Source organism: Heptranchias perlo, chromosome 27 (assembly GCF_035084215.1).
Source record: "Heptranchias perlo isolate sHepPer1 chromosome 27, sHepPer1.hap1, whole genome shotgun sequence".
In the NCBI taxonomy this organism is placed as follows: Eukaryota; Metazoa; Chordata; class Chondrichthyes; order Hexanchiformes; family Hexanchidae; genus Heptranchias; species Heptranchias perlo.
In genome coordinates, this window is record NC_090351.1 from 8897256 (window position 1) to 8917575 (window position 20320).

At 42.1% G+C, this 20320-nt stretch overlaps 1 protein-coding gene across 4 annotated transcripts in view; it reads left to right on the forward strand.

The window, feature by feature from the left end:
• Positions 1–8426: 8426 nt before the first annotated feature.
• Positions 8427–20320, forward strand: part of trim33 (tripartite motif containing 33) — a 203989-nt gene continuing 192095 nt past the window's right edge. For all 4 annotated transcript variants that reach the window (XM_068007293.1, XM_068007295.1, XM_068007294.1 and 1 more), the window contains exon 1: positions 8427–9105. In XM_068007293.1, coding sequence (XP_067863394.1) covers positions 8487–9105 — 619 coding nt within the window. In that variant the 5' untranslated portion in view covers positions 8427–8486. The remainder of the gene's footprint in view (positions 9106–20320) is intronic.

Consider the following 20320-nt stretch of genomic DNA (forward strand, 5'->3'; position numbering starts at 1 on the left):
GGCTAAGATAGACAGATTTTTGGACTCTAGGGAATCAAGAGATATGGGGATTGGGCAGGAAAGTGGAGTTGAGGTTGAAGATCAGCCATGATCTTGTTGAATGGAGGAGCAGGCTCGAGGGACCGTATGGCCTACTCCTGCTCCTATTTCTTATGTTCTTATGCTTGGCCTTGACACTGCACGGAGCATAACTGCAGTCCCGCGTCAAGCCTGATTCATAAGTGCTCGGGAGCGCTGCTGGACGCCTGGGCATTTTATAAACTGCAGCAGAACTCATTGAAATGTTTTTGGAGAGTAGATACTCACGTCTACACTCTCGGGTCATTTAGAATTTACCAGCTGGGGGTAGAGCTCCGTGCTTGCATGTGAGTCAGCATAAATGCCTCCCAAACCCGCGACCTCTACCACCTAGAAGGACAAGGGCAGCAGGCACATGGGAACACCACCACCTGCACGTTCCCCTCCAAGTCACACACCATCCCTACTTGGAAATATATCGCTGTTCCTTCATCGTCGCTGGGTCAAAATCCTGGAACTCCCTTCCTAACAGCACTGCGGGAGAACCTTCACCACACGGACTGCAGCGGTTCAAGAAGGCGGCTCACCACCACCTTCTCAAGGGCAATTAGGGATGGGCAATAAATGCCGGCCTCGCCAGTGACGCCCACATCCCATGAACGAGTAAAAAAAATACTGATCTGTGACTGCACCCTATGATAATCATTGGTGTAAAGTGCAAGCATTTCATAATAACTATTAGTTTATATAGTGAAAGGAAAAGGAAAATCTAGGAGAAGTAGTTGTTATTCAAAATATTACCCATTTTATGGGAGAAAATAACTTCTTTATTAAACCTTATTTGACTTTTTTTTTAAATGAGATTTTATAACCCATGTTACAGTTTCAGATTTTCAAAAAGCATTTTCTTGTTCAATGGCCTGATGAAAGTTTTCACTCCATTTCCAATACAGTCTTGGATCCTCATCTTTCACTTCCTGCCCTGCTGTAGCTCGGGACTAACAAATAACTCCAATTGCAGAAATGTGCATATTATAATTTACACGCGATTCCCACTATGGATGAAGAAAAATATTGCATACTAAACCCAAATTCTTTGTAGACGCTAAGATGGAGGGAATCATGGTCTCCAAGGAAGGATGTAGCAGATGGACCAAATGATTTCCCTCATCTGTACTTACCTTTGTGTTTTGAACAGACTATTCCAATTATTTACAGTTAAATAATACACAGAAGCAAAGATATTAGGCACATGCTATACAATAATGATAAGGTGACAGGTTGTAGAGCTCTTTGGGCTGAACATTCTTTACAAATCATGAATGAACTTAAGAGAACTCTTTGAAGATGAAAGCAACAATGCCAGGTGTCAAATAGAAGGAATCTTACAACACCAGGTTATAGTCCAACAAATTTATTTTAAAATCACAAGCTTTCGGAGATTATCCCCTTCGTCAGGTGAGCTAGGACTCCAGGACATCCCAGAGCAGATCCATTGGAAACAATGGGAGCTGGGACTCCAGGACATCCCAGAGATGCACTCTGGAACCACAAGATCCTGGGAAAGCACACTCTTGGCTGGGAAATTTGTAACCTCCAAATTTTTCATTATACAGAGCCCTCATTGGGAATAATCCAAACCTTTTACTGGCAGTGTCAATACATATACAGGAGATACATGGCTTAAACTAACCTGGTGCAGATGAAGTTGGAACTTGGCTAGAAATAACAAATTCTATGAACACAGGTTTCTAGCACTCATTAGTGGCAACCTAATCAAGCAAGTAAACCATGAGGGCTGAACAATGTACTAATTACTAATATCAACTAGTTAATGGCCTATAGTTACTATTAATCTCCTGTGGTGTTGCTCATGGACAAAATAAAAGAGAAATTGTGGGTTAAAATATTTGCAAGAATTCTCGCGCTGTAACTTCGGGGTAAGATCGACAGAAAAACCCTGGGGAAATAAAGCATAAACAGCCGTTTACGGCATTTCTCTGGAGTCTGACGATCATCCACCAAAGTTATGACAGGAGATCAGGAGAACCCCCGCAGAAATTCCAGGCATGTGTCTCTCCTCCTGAATATGTTACAACAATAATAACCTGTATTTATATAGTGCTTTTAGTGCAGCAGAATGTTCATGGTGTGGAGAGAGGGGAATGGATACTGAGTAGGAATTGGATGAAGAATTATGGCAGGTGGCTGAAGGAATGGTCTAGGTAGTAGGTTTGGAGGATGCTTTTGAAGGTGGGGAGAAAGGTAGACGGCAGAGGGTCAAATAAAGAGAGCTCAGAGTTCAGGGCATGATGGCTGAAGGGTGTAGCACCAAAGCTGGAATGGAGTGGAGCTGGGGAAAAGGTTGGTGGAACACATACAGTGGACTAGAGTTGGAAGAATGGAGGGTGCCAGCTGCAACATATAATTGGAGGAGGTTGAAGAGGTAGAGTGGACAGAAGCCATGGGGTGATGTGAACAAGGATGTGGATTTTAACATCAATATACTGGGGAATGGGTAGGCAGCAGACAGGATGATAGGTATGCGAGACAGTACAGGATGGGATACCGGATGTAGGATTCTGGATGAAATAGAATTTGCTTAGAGTTGAGCTCGAGAGGTTGCCAAGAAGAGCATTGGAGAGGTTGGAGAAATTAAGCCTTGAGTTGATTAAGGTGTGGTGAGAGATTCAGTGATGCTGGGATGGAAGCAGATGATATTGGAGAGGTGGTTAACTAATTTGTCAGAAAATAGTGCATAAAGGAATTTCTACTCATTGTTAGGAGCACACAAATCTCCTAAAGAGAGAAACACTGTAATTACTGCTGTAGTTTGTGCAGAAATGTATTTTGTAACAATGGGGCTTAACCACCAGAGATGGAGGTAGTTGGTTCTTCCTTCCTTATGTCTGGAAAGGATTATGATCTGTAGACATTTCATGCAATTTCCAAGCAGGCTTCCATAATAAACAAAGAAAACATTCTGTGGAAAATGATATTGGATTTACAGTGAGGCGAAGGATGCCATGATAGGACTCCTCTCCTTGCCAGGCTCCACTGGCTTCCTGTGTTCTTTCAAATCAATTTCAAAATCCATGTTCTTAACTTTAAATGCCACCATGGCCTCACTAAAACCCCACCTCTGAGACTTCCGTTGCCCCTTTGTCCCTGCTTGGACTCTTCACTCCTCTGACACTGGTCTACTTCTCATTCCCCACTGTTTCTGGCCACTCTTTCAGCCGCCATACCCTCTGCCCCCTGGAACTCTCTCCCAAAATCCCTCCACCGCCCCTCCTCCCTTTCTGCTTTCAAAAGTCTTCTAAGGTCTTTTCTCTTCACCCCCATCTTTCACCCTGCCCCACCACCCCCCCCACCCAACTCCATTCTACCTGCTCTTCCCTCCAGCTCAGTGACCATTTTCTTCTCCGCTCTTATGAATCATTCTTTCTGACCTGAGGGACGCCATATAAATGCAGGTTGTTGTGGAGACTATAATGTGTCCAGTTTTGATCACTGAGACATAAAGGAGACAGCCAAGCCCTGGAGGTGGTGCAGAGAAAAGTCAGTCCCAAGTGTGGGAGGACCGAGTTGTGAAGAGCAGCTGAATTAACCTGGGCTTTTTAATCTTGAATGGAGCTGACTAAGAGGGGATGTCATAGAGTTATGAGATAGTAAAAAACGTCAAAAAAGTAAGTCCAAAATACTACTTTAAATTAACCCATGACAGGCAAATTTAAGAATGGTCCCAGGAAGTTTTCCAAACGGAATGAATAACATGTTGGAACGGACTTCTGGTCGGATAGCACAGGCAAAAACCCTGGCATCATTTAAGATCGAGCTGGATACTGTCATGGGGACACGATGTTCTTTTTGTTATTGATGATGGGTTAAATGGCCTTCCTCATCTGTATCTACCTTATGTTTGTGATCTTGTGAAGCAATGGCATCTCCTGGTGGTGAGTAACTGCAATGTTAAGAGTCCTTGGCACCACTGACGTATTTAGTTTAGGTTTCCAAAACACAAAATGAAACCGCAGCAAGTATAACAGGTGTAAAAATATCGGTGCTATTTGTCACCATCCTCTTTTTTTCTTTAGGGAAATACTAAGTGGATCTCCTTGTAGAGCCCAGAATGACATTTCTATTAAGGAGAAGGCAGCAGATGAGTATCAGTTGGAGGGATTTGCACAGACCATTATCCACTAGTCTGCATTGATTTTCATGTTAGTCTTTATCTCAGAGTGTTCACGTCCTATCTTTTCTTTTTATATGTCAGCCCTGAGTGACTGTGCTCACAATAAAAACTCAGCAGGGACTGTATCATAGTCAAAGTAAAGCACATGATTTGGTTGGCAAGCATGATCTGTGAGAATCGCCCAGCCTGACTTTGGTGGTGCAAATCCACCAAATTTCTGCTTCTTTAAAACGTTATCCCAGCTCTACGTAGATCTACTGGGATTTTTCTTGAACAGAACGAAAGTTGGTAACAAATATTGCTATGGAACACATGGGGGGAGGGGGTGGGGGAGGGGCATGGATTATAAGCTCTTTACATTGTACGTACCCCTCCCCACCTTGAGAGCCCATTGGTACAGTGGATTAGCAGTTATTTCACTTCCAGAATTGGCTCTGTGTGCAGCCCAGACCTATGGCATAGAAACCTCCTTCCTATCCCAATTGTTAGCATGCAAACTGAAATGAATTTCGAAAAGTCTTAACCTAGGTTCGCTGTAGCACAGGTCCAAACCTGCACCCTCTACCACCTAGAAGGAGAAGGGCAGGTGCATGGGAACATCATCACCTCCAAGTTCCCATTCAAGTCATACAGCATCCCAATTTGGGCACATATCGTCGTTCCTTCATTGTCGCTGGGTCAAAATCCTGGAACTCCCTACCTAACAGCATTGTGTGAGTACCTTGTGTGAGGACTGCAGGGGTTCAAGAACTACCTTCTCAAGGACAACTATGGATGGGCAATACATACTGGCCTTGGAAGCGACGTCCACATCCCGGGAATGAATATAAAATAAATACAAAACAGCCTTTAATTTGGCATACATTGGAATAATACAGAATTAATAATTGCACTCAGACAGTCTCAAGGAAATGTGTGGAAAATAGAAATGCTACATTGAGACAGATGAAGGGGCTGTTCTGAGGCTAGGGTAAAGACTCACTATTTGGGCATAATATAGGGGATTTTATTACACATGTGGGCTAAAGTGTGTCTGACTTGGGAGTGCTTGATGTCAAGTCTGTGTTCAAAAGACAGAAATATTCAATCCAGTACCAAACACATTCAATAAACTTGAGTGTTTGATACCTGTTTCACATATTATTGCTATATTATATTAAATCATAACATTTGCTCATTGATCTTTTGTTGTGATAAGTTGTACTGCATCGCATGTACTCAAACCTATGGCCTACATACCTGCAAACCTCAATCTGCTACAATGAATTAGGATATTGAGTGATTAATTAAGGAATATAATTTTTATTCTATGGGTAAGGGACTCCAAGTAACTCTAATTCATTCTTTCTCAGGATGTTCAAAATTGTAGAACTCTTTACCTCCTCAGTCTTCCCTTCCTCCTTCAATTAACAGGCTTTTGAAATCCAAACTTAGCATCATTGAATCATATGTTCCTGATATACCTCATCTTGTCCCATGGCACTGTTTGAAGAAGCATGTTCTCCTGGTGTCCTGGCCAATATTCCTCCCTCACCAAAAGCAGATTAGTCATTCATTTATTTGTTGTTTGTTTGTCCTTGTCTGTAAATTGTCTGCCATGTACGCCTACATCACAACAGTGAGTGCACTTCAAAAGGTTAGCCATTAATTGTAAAGCACTTTGGGATGTCCTGAGGGCGTGATAAGGTGCTATATAAATTCAGGTTCTTTCTTTCTTTGTGACTAGTTACAAATTAGTAATGAAGATCTTAGAAATGATTGGACTATAAATGATATTCCTGTTACCCATTGAATTATAAGGCTTCAAAATTTCCAAAGGGCTCTCTTGATAGCTGTATGTAAATGCACTGCAAGATCCTAGTACTTAAACATACAGAGTCAGAAGGCCCAGAATTCAATTCCTATTTGGTGCTGAATTAGGTCTTTTCAACTGGGATGGCAGTTGGGGCATTAAAATTGACCACAGATCCAATGTTGGCTAGGGAGAGGGAAAAAATCTTCCAGGGTTCCTGCTTCTGATAGCTACACAGTGCCTTGAGTTGAAGAACGCATGTATGTGGACATTGGGAGAGACAGGATTGACCTTGCTGTGTAATCGCAACAGTCATTAACTGTCGAGGCTCACACATGAAGGATGGCTCCTGAGAAAGCTATCAGCAAGAGTCAGCACCTACAGGAGATAAGGCAAGGAAATTGGTAACAGTTTTTTTGCTATTGTTACAGGCCAGTATTATATTAAGGTCTAAAAGGTCCATTAATGCTCTCTACATTCCTGTGAGATGGCTTTCATCTCTATAATTATTTACCAACGGTTATTGAATAACTGTATTAATGGAAGTAAAATGACCTCTTGTATTGGAGGTTTAGGATCTAAAGCCTGTTTATCCAAAGCTACTACCTGTATTTTAGATGTGAAAGGCAGTAGCACCTACCTAATACACTAGTCAACATATCACATACTAGATCTTCACAATTTTACATTTTTCAATCTACTTGCTGAAGAATAATCTTGTTTTGTTCGAGTTAAATTCTCAAAGTCTGAGTGAAATTGCTACAAAGGGTAGTGGAAATCTGGAACTCTTCCCCCAAAAAGCTATTGAGGCTGGGGGTCAATTGAAAATTTCAAAAATGAGATTGATAGATTTTTGTAAGGCAAGGGTATTAAGGCATATGGAACCAAGGCGGGTAAATGGAGTTAAGATGCAGATCAGCCATGATCTAATTGAATGGCAGAACAGGTTTGAGAGGCTGAATGGCCTACTCCTGTTCCTGTGTTCGTAAGTCAGCTCTGGACAGCAGTCATTAAATTTGGACCATCCAAATTCAATTTGAAGGATGGCCAGTACTGCTAGCTTCAGAAATGTTTCAGTGATGTCCTAGAAATCCACTTACCTAGACGTATATAGAGGAAATCCACTTACCAGAAGTATTTTTCACCCAGTAGTGCAAGCTACTGGGTGCTAATCTGTGGATTAAAAAAAAATCCATGGCATTTGGGTACGCAGAAAAGGTACAGGTGCAAGCAGTTAAGTGGCATGCATTGAGTGCAGTTACTTTGATAGCTGCGGATCATACTTCTTCACTTCTGGTTTAATCAGGAAATTCCAATTTTGCTGCTGAATTTCAATCCTATGTTTCTGACCAGTCTTCTGCTAACCCTCCCCGCAGGCTCCTTTTGATAGCCAGTTTCCTCTTTGTAAGTGCCCGGGCACATTTTGCAATGTTAAAGGTGTTATAAATGTGTAATTTGTTCTTCTTCTGAGCAGCATTTCTGAACTTTAACATGAATTCCAAGTTGGTTCTAAGACTTTTTTTTGGAATTACAGGAATTGAAGGGATAAAGCAATACTTGAATTTGGTTTTCACACTCCTCAGAATTGTTTTTTCCTTTTTCTTTTTGTGTTTTAGGCCCCCCTTTTATAAGAGGGGGTTAGGGTGTGCAGAATTGTTGTATTATGACTTATCCATTATATATAACTTAAAGTTTAAGGTAATGAAAATACAGTAATCTACTCATTGAGAAGTGAGGAAAAGCAAAGCAACAGAGCAAAAACTCGTTATCTGTATCTGTGTAAAGCATAACAATGCATTAAACTTCTTAGAATACATAAATAGAGATGAAAATGTTCGTTTGTTTGTCAGCCTCTGAAAAGCAAAAGGACAGGTAATGTGGCGTCTTCCTCAAAACTCAGTATTGAAATATATTTGAATATTGGTAAGATCTTTCCAGAAGACCAACTGTGCCATCTTTCCATAAGCATTGCATGCACTTGGGTAACCTCCCAGCAACCACTGGTCCAGCCAGCCCATTCCAGCTGTTGATCACCTTCTGTGTATGTTTATCATGTGTAAAACCATGAGTGCACCATCTGTGCAATCCAGTGCACTATGCATAGTAAAAGAAAGTGCCCCTGATGACTATCTTTCCCTATTTTCCAGGACCCATATCTCTGGGTCAAGACTGAGCGACTGCATCCACGTGATTCGAAATCGCGCGCGTGCCCGCCACTCGCTGCCCCGGGGAGCCGCAGGCCGTAGCGTCACGTAACCAATAGGAACCCACCCCTCCGTCCCCGTGCGTCTGACGTCCTCGCCCCTCTTGGTTCAGCGTGCCTCCCGGCAGCCAATGGAGAGTGGCCTTGCGGCAGACGCCAGGAGACGGGCGAGCCCGGCCAATAGGCGCCGCTGTTTCACGCGGCTGTCGGGTCGGGGCGAGCCGGAGAGGGTTTTGAATGTGAGCGTGCGCCGAGCGAGAGAGAAAGGAGGAGAAAAGATGGCGGAAAACAAAGGTGGAAATAATATCGAGGCGAACGGCGTCAGCGAAGAGAAGAGCGGCCTGCCCGACAATGACGGCGAGTGCCGGGAGAAACCGGAGCCGGAGGTCAACGCGACGCTGGCGGCAGTAACCACCACCACAACACCACCACCACCACCGCCGCCGCCGCCAGCAGCGGTGACGACGACGACGACACTGCCAACGGCCGCGGCGGTATCGACGGCGGCAGCGGCGGAAGGGCCCGGAACAGGTCCGGGGCCGAGCCCAGGCCTAAGTCCGGGAGCGGGTCCCGGCCCGGGTCCAGGTCCGGGACCGAGTTCGGGTCCCGGACTGAGTCCAGCGCCAGGACCCAGTCCGGGAGTGGGCCCAGAAAAAGCAGCAGCAGCAGCGGCGGCGGCGGCGGCGGTAGCCCCTGTGGAGGTGAACCTAAACCTACTTGACGAGTGCGCCGTGTGTCGGGATACGCTGCAGGGGAAGGAGCCCAAGCTTCTGCCGTGTCTCCACTCCTTTTGCAAGCGCTGCTTGCCGGAGCCCGAGCGGCAGCTGAGCATCCCCATTCCCGCCGGGGGCAACAACGCCGCAGGAAATAACGGGGAAGCGCCAACCATCCAGCAGGGTAAGTACCGCTGGGCGCTGGGGATCCGTGCACTGCGGACTTCAGTTCTAACTTTTCCAGTTTAATGCCTGCTGTTGACATAATCAGTTAATCGTCAGATTGTCTGAAGTTTTTGGACAATGAACTCCTGATCCCATTGATACGAGTGGCAAATATGTTGCTCCAAGGTCCAGCAGTACTCGGTTTCGTGCCTCATGGACAAATGGGTTCGTATGGAATAACATCATAAGAGTGTTGTAGGGAGTCCAACGAAATCTTGGTTTTCCCAAGTTGTGCTGTGCTATTGTGAAATCCGACGGATTTAAGATAACTGCAAAAACAAAATAAGCCCGAACGGTTCATGGCAGTGCTTTTGTTTAGTGTGACGATGACTCTTGGAGTAGATTTATTTGTCTTGTTTTTGTAATGGTCGGCAGCTAACCTTGTAAGGGAAAGGATCAGGGTTTCAGATTGCATTTAAGGTGACTAGAATTAAAAGTATTTTTATGTGCGGGTGTCTTGGCAGGTTTTTTACAGCTTGCTATGTGTTTGCCTGGGATTTGGGGCATTTTTCTTTATGGTTTCATACCAATCCCCTAAGCAGACCTTGTCTCCTACAATCTAGAAGCTGTATTGTTATTGATATGTGTTCTACAGAATAGTAGACCGACTGTCACTGATCAAATATGGAATAAACCATACTTGGATTCATGCTACACTACCAATGTTTTGAATTGGTGGAATGTCAAACAGGCCAAAATAATATTTATTTATGACTAAATTGGGAGAAATGAAGCATAAGTAAACAAACAAGTGCAAATTTTAAATATAGCTGAGACATGCCATGTAAAGGGAATAATTACCTATTTAGGAACTTTTGTGGAAGTACTGAGAGCATCTTTTGAAAATAATTCTCTAGAGTGGCAAAATCTGTCTTTGCGACTTGAATCGTGGTATACACATGGAAGTCTGATGTTACAAGGCCCTTTAAAACTCAATCTTTCAATTTAGAATGAACTCCACAGCAAGGTTTAGTTCTAATCCATGTAGTTCAAGGAGAATGTCAACCACTACCTTCTCAGGCAGCTAGGAATCAACAGTATCTGCGGCCTTGCCAGTGTCTCCCATATCCTGTTTAAAAAGCCCCTTTCAAGGTTTTTCAAAGTTGAGTATGTTAATATTTACAAATATACTACTAGTTGCATTACCAAAGCAGTGCTCATGGGCACAAATTGGTTTGGAAACTTTTGTGACAATATCAACATATTTGTGTAATGAAAGACAGTAAGCATTGCATGGCAATTTTTTTTAATGCTGATTAAATCCCTGTGGCTTTTGGTGATTGAAAAGGTAAACAAATTAACTAGCTACTTCATTTTATGACTTTATACACTCCATCCCAGTCATAGTGAGGTTGTTTAACTACTCAGTTTTGATATATCTTTAGTACTGGTGGCTCACTTTTTTCCCCCATGAAATGAATCACTCCAGTAAATTAATTTAGCTTAATATTTTCTCAGCGACAGTTCTGTTCAACAGAAATTGGATATTTGAAGTAATAAAGTATGGTGAAGTAAATATAACAGTGAAAGTACATTTTTGGTGGAGAGGCCTCAGGAATGGCATAGCTGCTGGATTGTAAGGGCTGCAACAACTGAGTCTGATAACCACCACAAAATGATCTTTCAGAATATATCTGAATTAAAAATAAGGAATGGCAAGTGTAATGTTTCAATTATTTAGCAAAACACAAAAAAGCAAAGAATTGATTGCTGCTATCGGTTTAATGGTTGAGAAAAAGGCTGTTTAGAAGTAGTCATTAGTAATTGGCTTCTGACGTGGTAGACGCCACAAAAATGATCACGTGGTTAGGGGTCACTCAGATGGGAGATTTAAGTCATGTGGTAAGCATGGACCTATCTGATTCGACAGACGTTTTGTAATTTTAATGTTGCAATTGGTTGATCAGACAAAACAGGAAGAGATCAAATCCAGGTGTACAATGCTTAACTATATTCAAACTGACAACTTCCTGTAACAAAGCTGAATGCAGTTTGCTATTGAAACTTCGGTCAGCATACGTGCCTTCATTCACATGTTTTACTTTCAATCTTCCTCTAGTACTTTGGCCGATTGAGAAGTGTCATTTTAGCTCAGTTTATAGTGCTCTTGCCACTGAGTTAAAAGTTCGTAGGTTCAAATCTCACTCCAGGACTTGAGCACTTAGTCTAGTCTGACACTTTGGCGCAGTATTGATGCAGTGCTGTGTTGTTGGTGATGAGTGTCTTTCGGATGAGATGTTAAACCAAAGTTCTGTCCGTTAGGTGGACAAGGTCCAGTGGTACTATTCAAGGAGGAGCAGGGAGTGTTCTCCCAGTGTCCTGGCTACCATCCTTCATCAACCACCAAAAAAAAACTTGAGTAACTGATCATCTCATTGTGGGGTTTTGCTTTGTGCAAAATGGCTGCTGAGTTTTTCCACATAACTCCATTCACTGCACGTCATTATATGTGAGGTGCTTTGGCATGTTTGAGAGATGTGATAAAGCGCTATATAAATTGTAGCGCCCTACCGCTACTCAGTTAACTGCTAATTTCAGCAGAGCTGGGTGATCGAACTTGAGACCTTCCTAATCTCCTGAAAATCTACCACTGATCCTTGGGGTAGCTTAATTTACAAGTTAACGGACAAACACAATGGAAAATCGCCTATCTTGATCAGGATAAGAAATTTGGCTGTTTATGTGGAAGCAGCCATTTGCCCTAATTTTATCAAAGGAATCAAAGGCACTTGGTCTTAACCCTTGAATAGTTCCGCACTAATTTTTTTAAAAGGCCACATGGAAAAAAAATGCATTTGTCAGTGTGCAAGTAATGCATGGGAGCATATGTTGATGTGCATTCACAGGGTTGTTGGTTAACACTTTTCCTGTTCCTACACTGTTAAATTTCTTCTCTCTGTAATGAGCTTGTTAATTTTATTTTTCTCTTTTATTCCCTTCTGAAGACTGACTCATGCTGGGTTTCGAATCCAGTCCCAGCAGCACTTTGGTGCCTTGCCCAACTGACCTTACTATTTGTGAGTCTGGACAGTGAGCATTGGCAAGCTATTTTACTGGGTGTCGGGGGAAGGAATCGTAGCAGAACCCAATCATCAGTAGCAGAGATGTGCACTTCCCAGCAGGGTAGTGCATAGTTGTGACAATTTTCCCTCAAGCCTGAGATACTGAGGCCAATTGTAGTGTCCCTACAGCCCCAACTAAGATCAAAGAAGTAAAAATAGATCAATGGTCAAGTTTGTGGTGAGATTGTATATAGCCAGCAGTGCTTCTCTTGCTGGTTATCTTTGAGCTTTAGACTGCGTCTTTTTTTTTAGAAGGGAAGATGGAGGCTAAAATTCTGACCATTTCCACAATGGTCCTCCAGCATGGCAATTTTGCTGAGATGGCTTCTTCAGTTTGCCAGCAAGTAAGCTGTGGTTGTGATTTATACCACTGTCAATTAAATTGTTTTAAAGATATATATCAGAGTATTAATCTATTGAAACTACTAGCAATTGACAGATATGTAAAGCAACCTAATTAATGCTCTCATGTTTCAAAGACACTGTAATTACAAATAATGTTTTTCATTTTTATCATCATGCTGTCAGAAATGCACAGCAATCCAAGGTCATCTTGGTTCAGGCTAAATGTCAAATGTGAATATTAGCCTATTCTTGCTGGCTTGAGGCAGAGGTTGTCAGGGCAATCGAGTCAAGGTGGTGGGGAAGAAGTGGAGGTAAAGGTGGTGGTGAACTTCAACTGTTGTCTGTTCATTGTCATGATAGTCTCCTCCTTTCCCAAAAAGTATTTAAATTGAGAGAAGCAGTAAAAAAAATTGCTTGAATTATTTCTATTTTTTAATATAAAAATGGTGTATGTGCACACAATGTCGTCATGGTATATATTCTTAATATGTATTTTCAGAGGGCATGTTGATGAAATTGTTTATGCTTGTATAGCAGATTAACGAGCCTCCAAATTGGAGCGGTGGGACAGAGAAGGCACAATCGAATACATATGTGCAGAGACCTTTTGTAATTTCTAGGGGTGGATTTGGGTGGGTGTCTATTTCTCCACAACTGGGGACCAGTGATGATATGCTGAAGTGTTTGGCATCAACCCATAATTTATTATTAACTAACATTCACTTTATCCCCAAAAGGACCAAAACGCAATTATTACCATGTAATTCTTAAGAGGTGGTCATTTACCGTAATCAGATAGTGTATCCTTTAAAAGATGTTAAACACAGTTCTTACTTACCAGCAGAATATGTTGTGCGTTGCATGGTATTATTCTCTTATCCTTATAGAATAGTGAATGGTGTAACTTACTAGACCAACACTGCAGGAGAACCACTAATTTTTTTTAAAAAATGCACTGAAAAGCAGATTTGCCAGAATAGTAGTTTATACTTCAAGCAGTATTATGGTTGAACTTTTGGAGTCAAATGATTCCAGATCTCAGCTGCTAAGTTCCAAAAGTGTGCTTCTTCCTAAATTCCTTGTTAACATGTAAATTTTAACTTAAGTCCCTGGTGCTGAATATGATAGCCTAGCCACAGATTTGTGGAATGTCTTAATGTCTTTTCTCGTTCCTTCTCGTTAACCCTGATATTTTGCTTTAACCTAAATATACTGGCATTATTATGGAATCAAAGAAAGGTTACAGCACGGAAGGAGGCCATTCGGCCCATTGGGCCCATGCCGACTCCACGCAAGAGTAATCCAGCTAGTCCCACTCCTCCGCCCTTTCCCCGTAGCCTTGCAAATTTTTTCCTTTCAAATATTTATCCACTTCCCTTTTGAAGGCGTGATTGAATCTGCCTTCACCATCCCCTTGGGCAGTCCATTCCAGATCCTAACCACTCAATGTGTTTTTAAAAAAAAAGTTTTTCCTCATGTCACCTTTGGTTCTTATGCCAATCACCTTAAATCTATGTCATCTGGTCCTTGACCCTTCCGCCAATGGGAACAGTTTCCCTCTATCTACTCTGTCTAGACCCTTCGTGATTTTGAATACTTCTATCAAATCTCCTCGCAGCCGTCTACGTTCCAAGGAGAACAATCCCAGCTTCTCCAGTCTATCCACGAAACTAAAGTCCCTCATCCCTGGAATCATTCTAGTAAATCTCTTCTACACCCTCTCTTAGGCCTTCACATCTTTCCTGAAGTGCGATGCCCAGAGCTGGTCACAATATTCCAGTTGTGGCGGAACCAGTGTTTTCTAAATGTTCATCATGACTTCCTTGCTTTTGTACTCTATGTCTCTATTTATAAAGCCTAGGATCCCGTATGCTTTTTTAACCACTTTCTCGACCTGCCCTGCCACCTTCAACGATTTGAGCACATATACCCCAGATCTCTGTTCCTTTACCCCTTTTAGAGTTGTGCCCTCTAGTTTATATTGCCTCTCCTTGTTCTTCCTACCAAAATATATCATTTCACATTTTTCTGTGTGAAATTTCATTTGCCACTTGTCCGCCCATGCCACCAGCCTGTCTATATCCTCCTCACTGTTTACTACCCTTCCAAGTTTTGTGTCATCTGCAAATTTTGAAATTGTGCTCTGTACACCCACATCCAAGTCATTAGCTGTTAACTTAATTCATTTAAATTTTGGTTTACATCATAATGGAACTTGTGACATTGTGACATTCAAGATGGGTAGAGTCATTTTTTTAAATTTTTGAAGAGTTCAAATAATATGAGAACACTTGCATTAATGCTGCTAAATTGGAAGCTATAGCCAGCATTGGCATTGATTAATTTCACCTGTTAAACTTTGGAAGTTTTGAGATTGGGATGCATTAGCTCCCTGTATCCTGATGGAACAAACCTTGAACCGTGCAGATACATCCCAATGTGCATACAGTTGCCCATGCTCTAATAGGACCTACAAGTTTAGTGTTGATGTTTTCCCAAGGATGAATGAATTTATTTTTGTAGGAGACTAATGTAGAAAGTCGTTTAATCTTGCAATGTGTAACTGGAGTATAAACCTGTGACTGCGCTGTCACGGTGAATGATTGAGTGAGTCTGCAAGGGAGGCAGTTGCTGAAACTGTATCGAATAATGATTCGACTGAACAGTATTCATGGACAACTAACTGGGATAGATATATAGGATTTCATCTTGCTGCTTAGAGCTAGGTGGCTATTTATTTTTCAGCCCATTGATCACACTGGTAATTTTGGAAAGGATGTAATGATTCTTTGAACAAATATCATGTTAGAATACCAGTGAAAATATTCGCTAAGTAGCTGGTTGCTAACCAAACTAGAAGTGTTTGTATAAAGCAAAATGCTGTAGATATTGGAAGTCAGACTTAAAAGCAGAAAATGCTGGAAGCACGATAGTCTGTAACTGGAGCGAACTGACAAGTTTAATTTCTGAGTACGGATTTTTCAGTAGTATTTGTAGTGGACACGTTATTTAGAAAGATATGATAATGGTGTGAGTTCCCCTGATAGGATTTTTAACTTAAGGTTGTTGACAGTTTGAAACTGCAGTAGATGCTAATACCTGTCCTTTTTTCAGTGGAATGTTTTTGTTCTTTTATGCGTATGACAACAGACTCAAATGTACTGTAATCCTTTTAAGTAACATTCAAATCCAGTACTTTTGTCACAAAATAATGGTCATAACCTCTAAATTTGTAAAATTATTTTGCGCTGAGATGAATATAACAATTCTTCACTGTACTCTGAGGGTGGTATAGATCAGTGTCAGCTACAGTCTATTGAGGCAATGCAGCTCACAGTGTCTGTAAATAATTCATCAGTATGTAACTAGGATGCAGCAAGTGGGGGTGGTGTTGAATGCTATTACACTTCACAGGGCATGAAATAAGTGATGCACTGTAGCACAGCAGAACGCTGTTCAATGAGACGTTTTGTTAAACATGTTTAAAACTGTTGTTGTAGCAATTTAGTTGAAATTCTTGTGATTACAAACTATTTTTTGAAATTGTGCCTTGGTTTTGAAAAAGGAAGGCTTGTAGTATGAGTTTTAAGGTAAACCTAATAAAAACAGACATTTATTGGCTGTAAAATAGTTTATGAAGGCACATTATTTATACCCTAGTTCTGGTCTCTAGACCACTATGTAATTTTTGCCAGCAGTAATGTTAATCTTGTGCATGGCCATGGAACTCTTAAGACTAATTAAATGGCACCATGACTCATTCAGTCATGTGTTGCGCTGCCTTCCAGTGCTACCATGACGATAGAATTCCCATTTGCACTGAGCAGTGGGCAGCCCTGTCTCTCAATATCCAGGAACTGTTAGTGTACGTAGTCCCTAAAATATGACGTGACCGTCAGCTTTCAATTTTTTGTAAAACGGTGAAGCTTATACTACTAACCAAATATGACTGGGCACCATCCGTTACGTTGTTTATCAGATCATTGTAGTGTTTTCTCAGTCAAATGTTTGAGGCTGTTAGCTGGTGCAATGTTGTTAATGCGTCTGTTAATCAGTCTCTTTAAATGCAGCGTGCAGTCCAGAATTGGAAATGTGTTTTGAGAATGATTTGGAACTCCAAGATGCTGTAAAAGTACTGTATACTCCATTTAGGACATGAATAGCTAACTTGAAATTCTGTAGCGGTTGTGACTTTAGATCAGGGACTATTTTTAATCCATTTTACTGAGAAGTGGGGGGAGAGGAGAGAACACCACATTTCGCACCAAAGCTCCCTTATGCTCTATTGTCCCATCAAAATGCATTTTGGAAGGCATGGCGTTGTGCACCAGCAATTTCTGGATGCATCAAAAATTTCTACAAGATGTGTTTTTAAATGTTGCTGTAATAAGCACTTGATGTACTAGGAGAAGGGTTATAATGGCCTAGAATTTGCTGTTGCATGGCAACGAACAGCGCTAGTCATTAGTTAGACTTACTCTTGCCTGTTTAATCTCAATATTTTGCGTCGTAGGTTACTGGAAGTGAGAGATGGAAATGGTGCGGCGCCCTCTATAGGGCACCTGGAATCTGAGTGAACAAGGCAAGCAACTCTATCTCCGTAACCAATCAGATTGAAGGAGTGTGAAATTAACAGCACAAGGACTGAGAAGGAAGTTTAAGTTAGTGGTGAATTCAATGTCAAATCAGGTACAGAAAGAAAAATAGGGAGGGAAAGATTGGATAGAGAGAAAAGAGACATATTTAAAATTAAAATTTTAATTTCTCCTTTAAAAAAAATCTCCAACAGTTAAAACCTGAAGGAATGAGACTCTACATTTGTAGTTAATTTTCAATGCCAGAGAGGTTGACTGGCAGTAATTAACACTTACCACGTCATTAAAAGGGTACTTAGACTTGAAATGGCGAAGTAATTTTCTGTGGCGAGTTTAGTTCGTATCCACCGTGCAACTGCAGGAACTTCACGCCGTTCAGTGTATTTCAATGGTGAGCCAGACAGCGAGGTACCATTTTCGTGAAGCTAACAGCGGAGTGGCGCATCTCGGACAGCAACTTTTCGATTTTCGCGCTGAAGCTGTACGATTTGCACATAAACAACGGTGAGTGCTGTTAGCCTCAACGTTACTGTGACAGCAAATTCTGGGCCAATGGCTACATTTCTACTGCCTTCCACTGCCCAAAATAAGTGAATATAATTTGTTCTCCCTGTATGGTGAATCGTGTTGTGCAGAGACTGGATCCATAGTTGACACAGGATGCAGATGGAAAAATGATCACTAGCCTAGTGGCAGTGGCTGCACATGAGGGTTGTGTTAATACTTCTGAGTCGTGACAGGATTTTTATGCAGTTATAGAATATTTTCGTAACGCTTAAAGCACGTACCTCGGCACTTTACGGTGATGAGTTTTGACCGGTGAGTTTTTGGCCAAGTATGTTGTCTTGGAATTAATGAAATAACCCCATAAAACATAATTGCTTTGAAATTTGCATCAGTACTCTGGTAATTCATGTACATAGCTTTATTTCAGAATATTGGGAGGGGGGCTTTCTCAAAGGAGAGTGAAGACTGGAACTGATGGAATTCAGTCTTCATTCAGGCTCTGGTGTGGATATCATCCAAGGTGCCTGCCTGCTCCTGACTACTATCCAGTGACCTGAGTTGAAAGTGCACATGTATTAGGACAATCCTTATCCTTTTAATTCAATGCAGGCACATGGATTCAAGAGACAGTCGTTTGATCAATAATCATTTATTAAATCAATATAAACCCAACATATGCAGTACTTATGAAATAGGCACCCACAAGTAACAAGCTCATTGGGGGTTTGTGAACTAAGCCCTCTGACCGCTCATGATAGTCTTAGCAAGACGATTTGGATTTCCAGCAGTCATGCTCTCCTCCTTGCGCATGTGCATTGTGGTTCCGACTGTTTATCGTTCACCAGACATTTCACCTTGAGTGGTCAGGCTGGCTTGGGATCAGCACTTTCTTATCTCGATATTTCTCATACTCAAGCAGTTACTTATCCCTGAATTGTCACCTGTCTACTCATTTCAGTTCCATTCGTAACCCCTCAGATAATGAAGCTGGCTGTACCCACATGCAGCAAGACCTGGGCAACATCCAGGCTTGGGCTGATAAGTGGCAAGTAATATTCGCGCCAGACGAATGTCAGGCAACGACCATCTCCAACAAAAGAGAGTCCAACCACTTCCCCTTGACATTCAACAGCATTACCATAGCCGAATCCCTCACCATCAACATCCTGGGGGTCACCATTGACCAGAAACTTAACTGGACCAGCCACATAAATACTGTGTCTAAGGGCAGGTCAGAAGTTGGGGGTTCTGCAGCGAATGATTCACCTCCTGGCTACCCAAAGCCTTTCTACCATCTACAAGGCACAAGTCAGGAGTGTGATGGAATACTCTCCACTTGCCTGGATGAGTGCAGCTCCAACAACACTCAGAAGCTCGATACCATCCAGGACAAAGCAGCCCACTTGATTGGCACCCCATCCACCACTCTAAACATTCACTCCTTTCACCACCGGCGCACTGTGGCTGCAGTGTGTACCATCTACAGGTTGCACTGCAGCAACTTGCCAAGGCTTCTTTGACAGCACCTCCCAAACCCGTGACCTCTACCACCTAGAAGGACAAGGGCAGCAGGCACATGGGAACAACACCACCTGCACCATCCCGACTTGAAGTATATCGCCTTTCCTTCATCGTCGCTGGATCAAAATCCTGAAACTTCCTACCTATAAGCACTGTGGGAGAACCTTCACCACACGGACTGCAGCGGTTCAAGAAGGCGGTTCACCACCACCTTCTCAAGGGCAGTTAGGGATGGGCAATAAATGCTAGCCTTGCCAGCGACTCCCACATCCCATGAACGAATAAAAAAAACTCACTGCATTCTCAGTCCCACATCTTCTCTATCTGGGGCTGGATTTGAGCTTGTTAGCCCTATAATTACTAGAACTTACTAATATTCTACCCTACTTACTAATCCTAACATATGGTAGGTTACACTTGCTGTCAAGCATGAAGGGTGGCTGTTTGGGCAAAGTATCCAAGAGCTGATGGTGCCATTGATCTGTAGCCATGGATCAGTCACCACCATCGTCAATACAGAGATAAAAATTGAGGGACATATTTTGCTTGAGTAACTGCAAAGCAGTATTTTGTTGAGCAGGAATTTGTTGGCTGCATATAGTGACACCACTGTTCCCAGTCAGAGTGGAGATGATTAGGTAATTCCCCCGTCAATCATGCCTGGAGACCGGGCAATAAGTGACTGGGATTGATTTTACGCACATAATTTGTATAGTGCAACTATCCTCCACTCATTGCATTTTGCTGGAGAAATCATCTGCTTTTATTGGGAGACTTTGCTGTAGTTTTGGTCATGAGATCTGTTTGCTGCAGTTCCTGAAGATTCTATTTAAATAGCAAAGTTTATTTACTCAGCAAATAGCAAGTTCTCTCAAGTCCCACCCTGCCTCCAACTCATAGGCTGACACAGTGATATCAATAGACACTCTGGAATTTGTTTTACATCTCTACAGGCAATAAGTAATACATCATTTTATGATGGAAGTTAGTTATTACTTAGTTTACGGTTTTGGCCACTAATGTCTTCCCTGGAGTCGCAGATCAAGGATTTGCCTTCTGCTTCTTAAAGAAAGGTCATGAATCGTCGGGGCTCTTTGCTCATTGATGGTAAGATGTTTGCAAAATTGAGATAAAACTTGTAGGT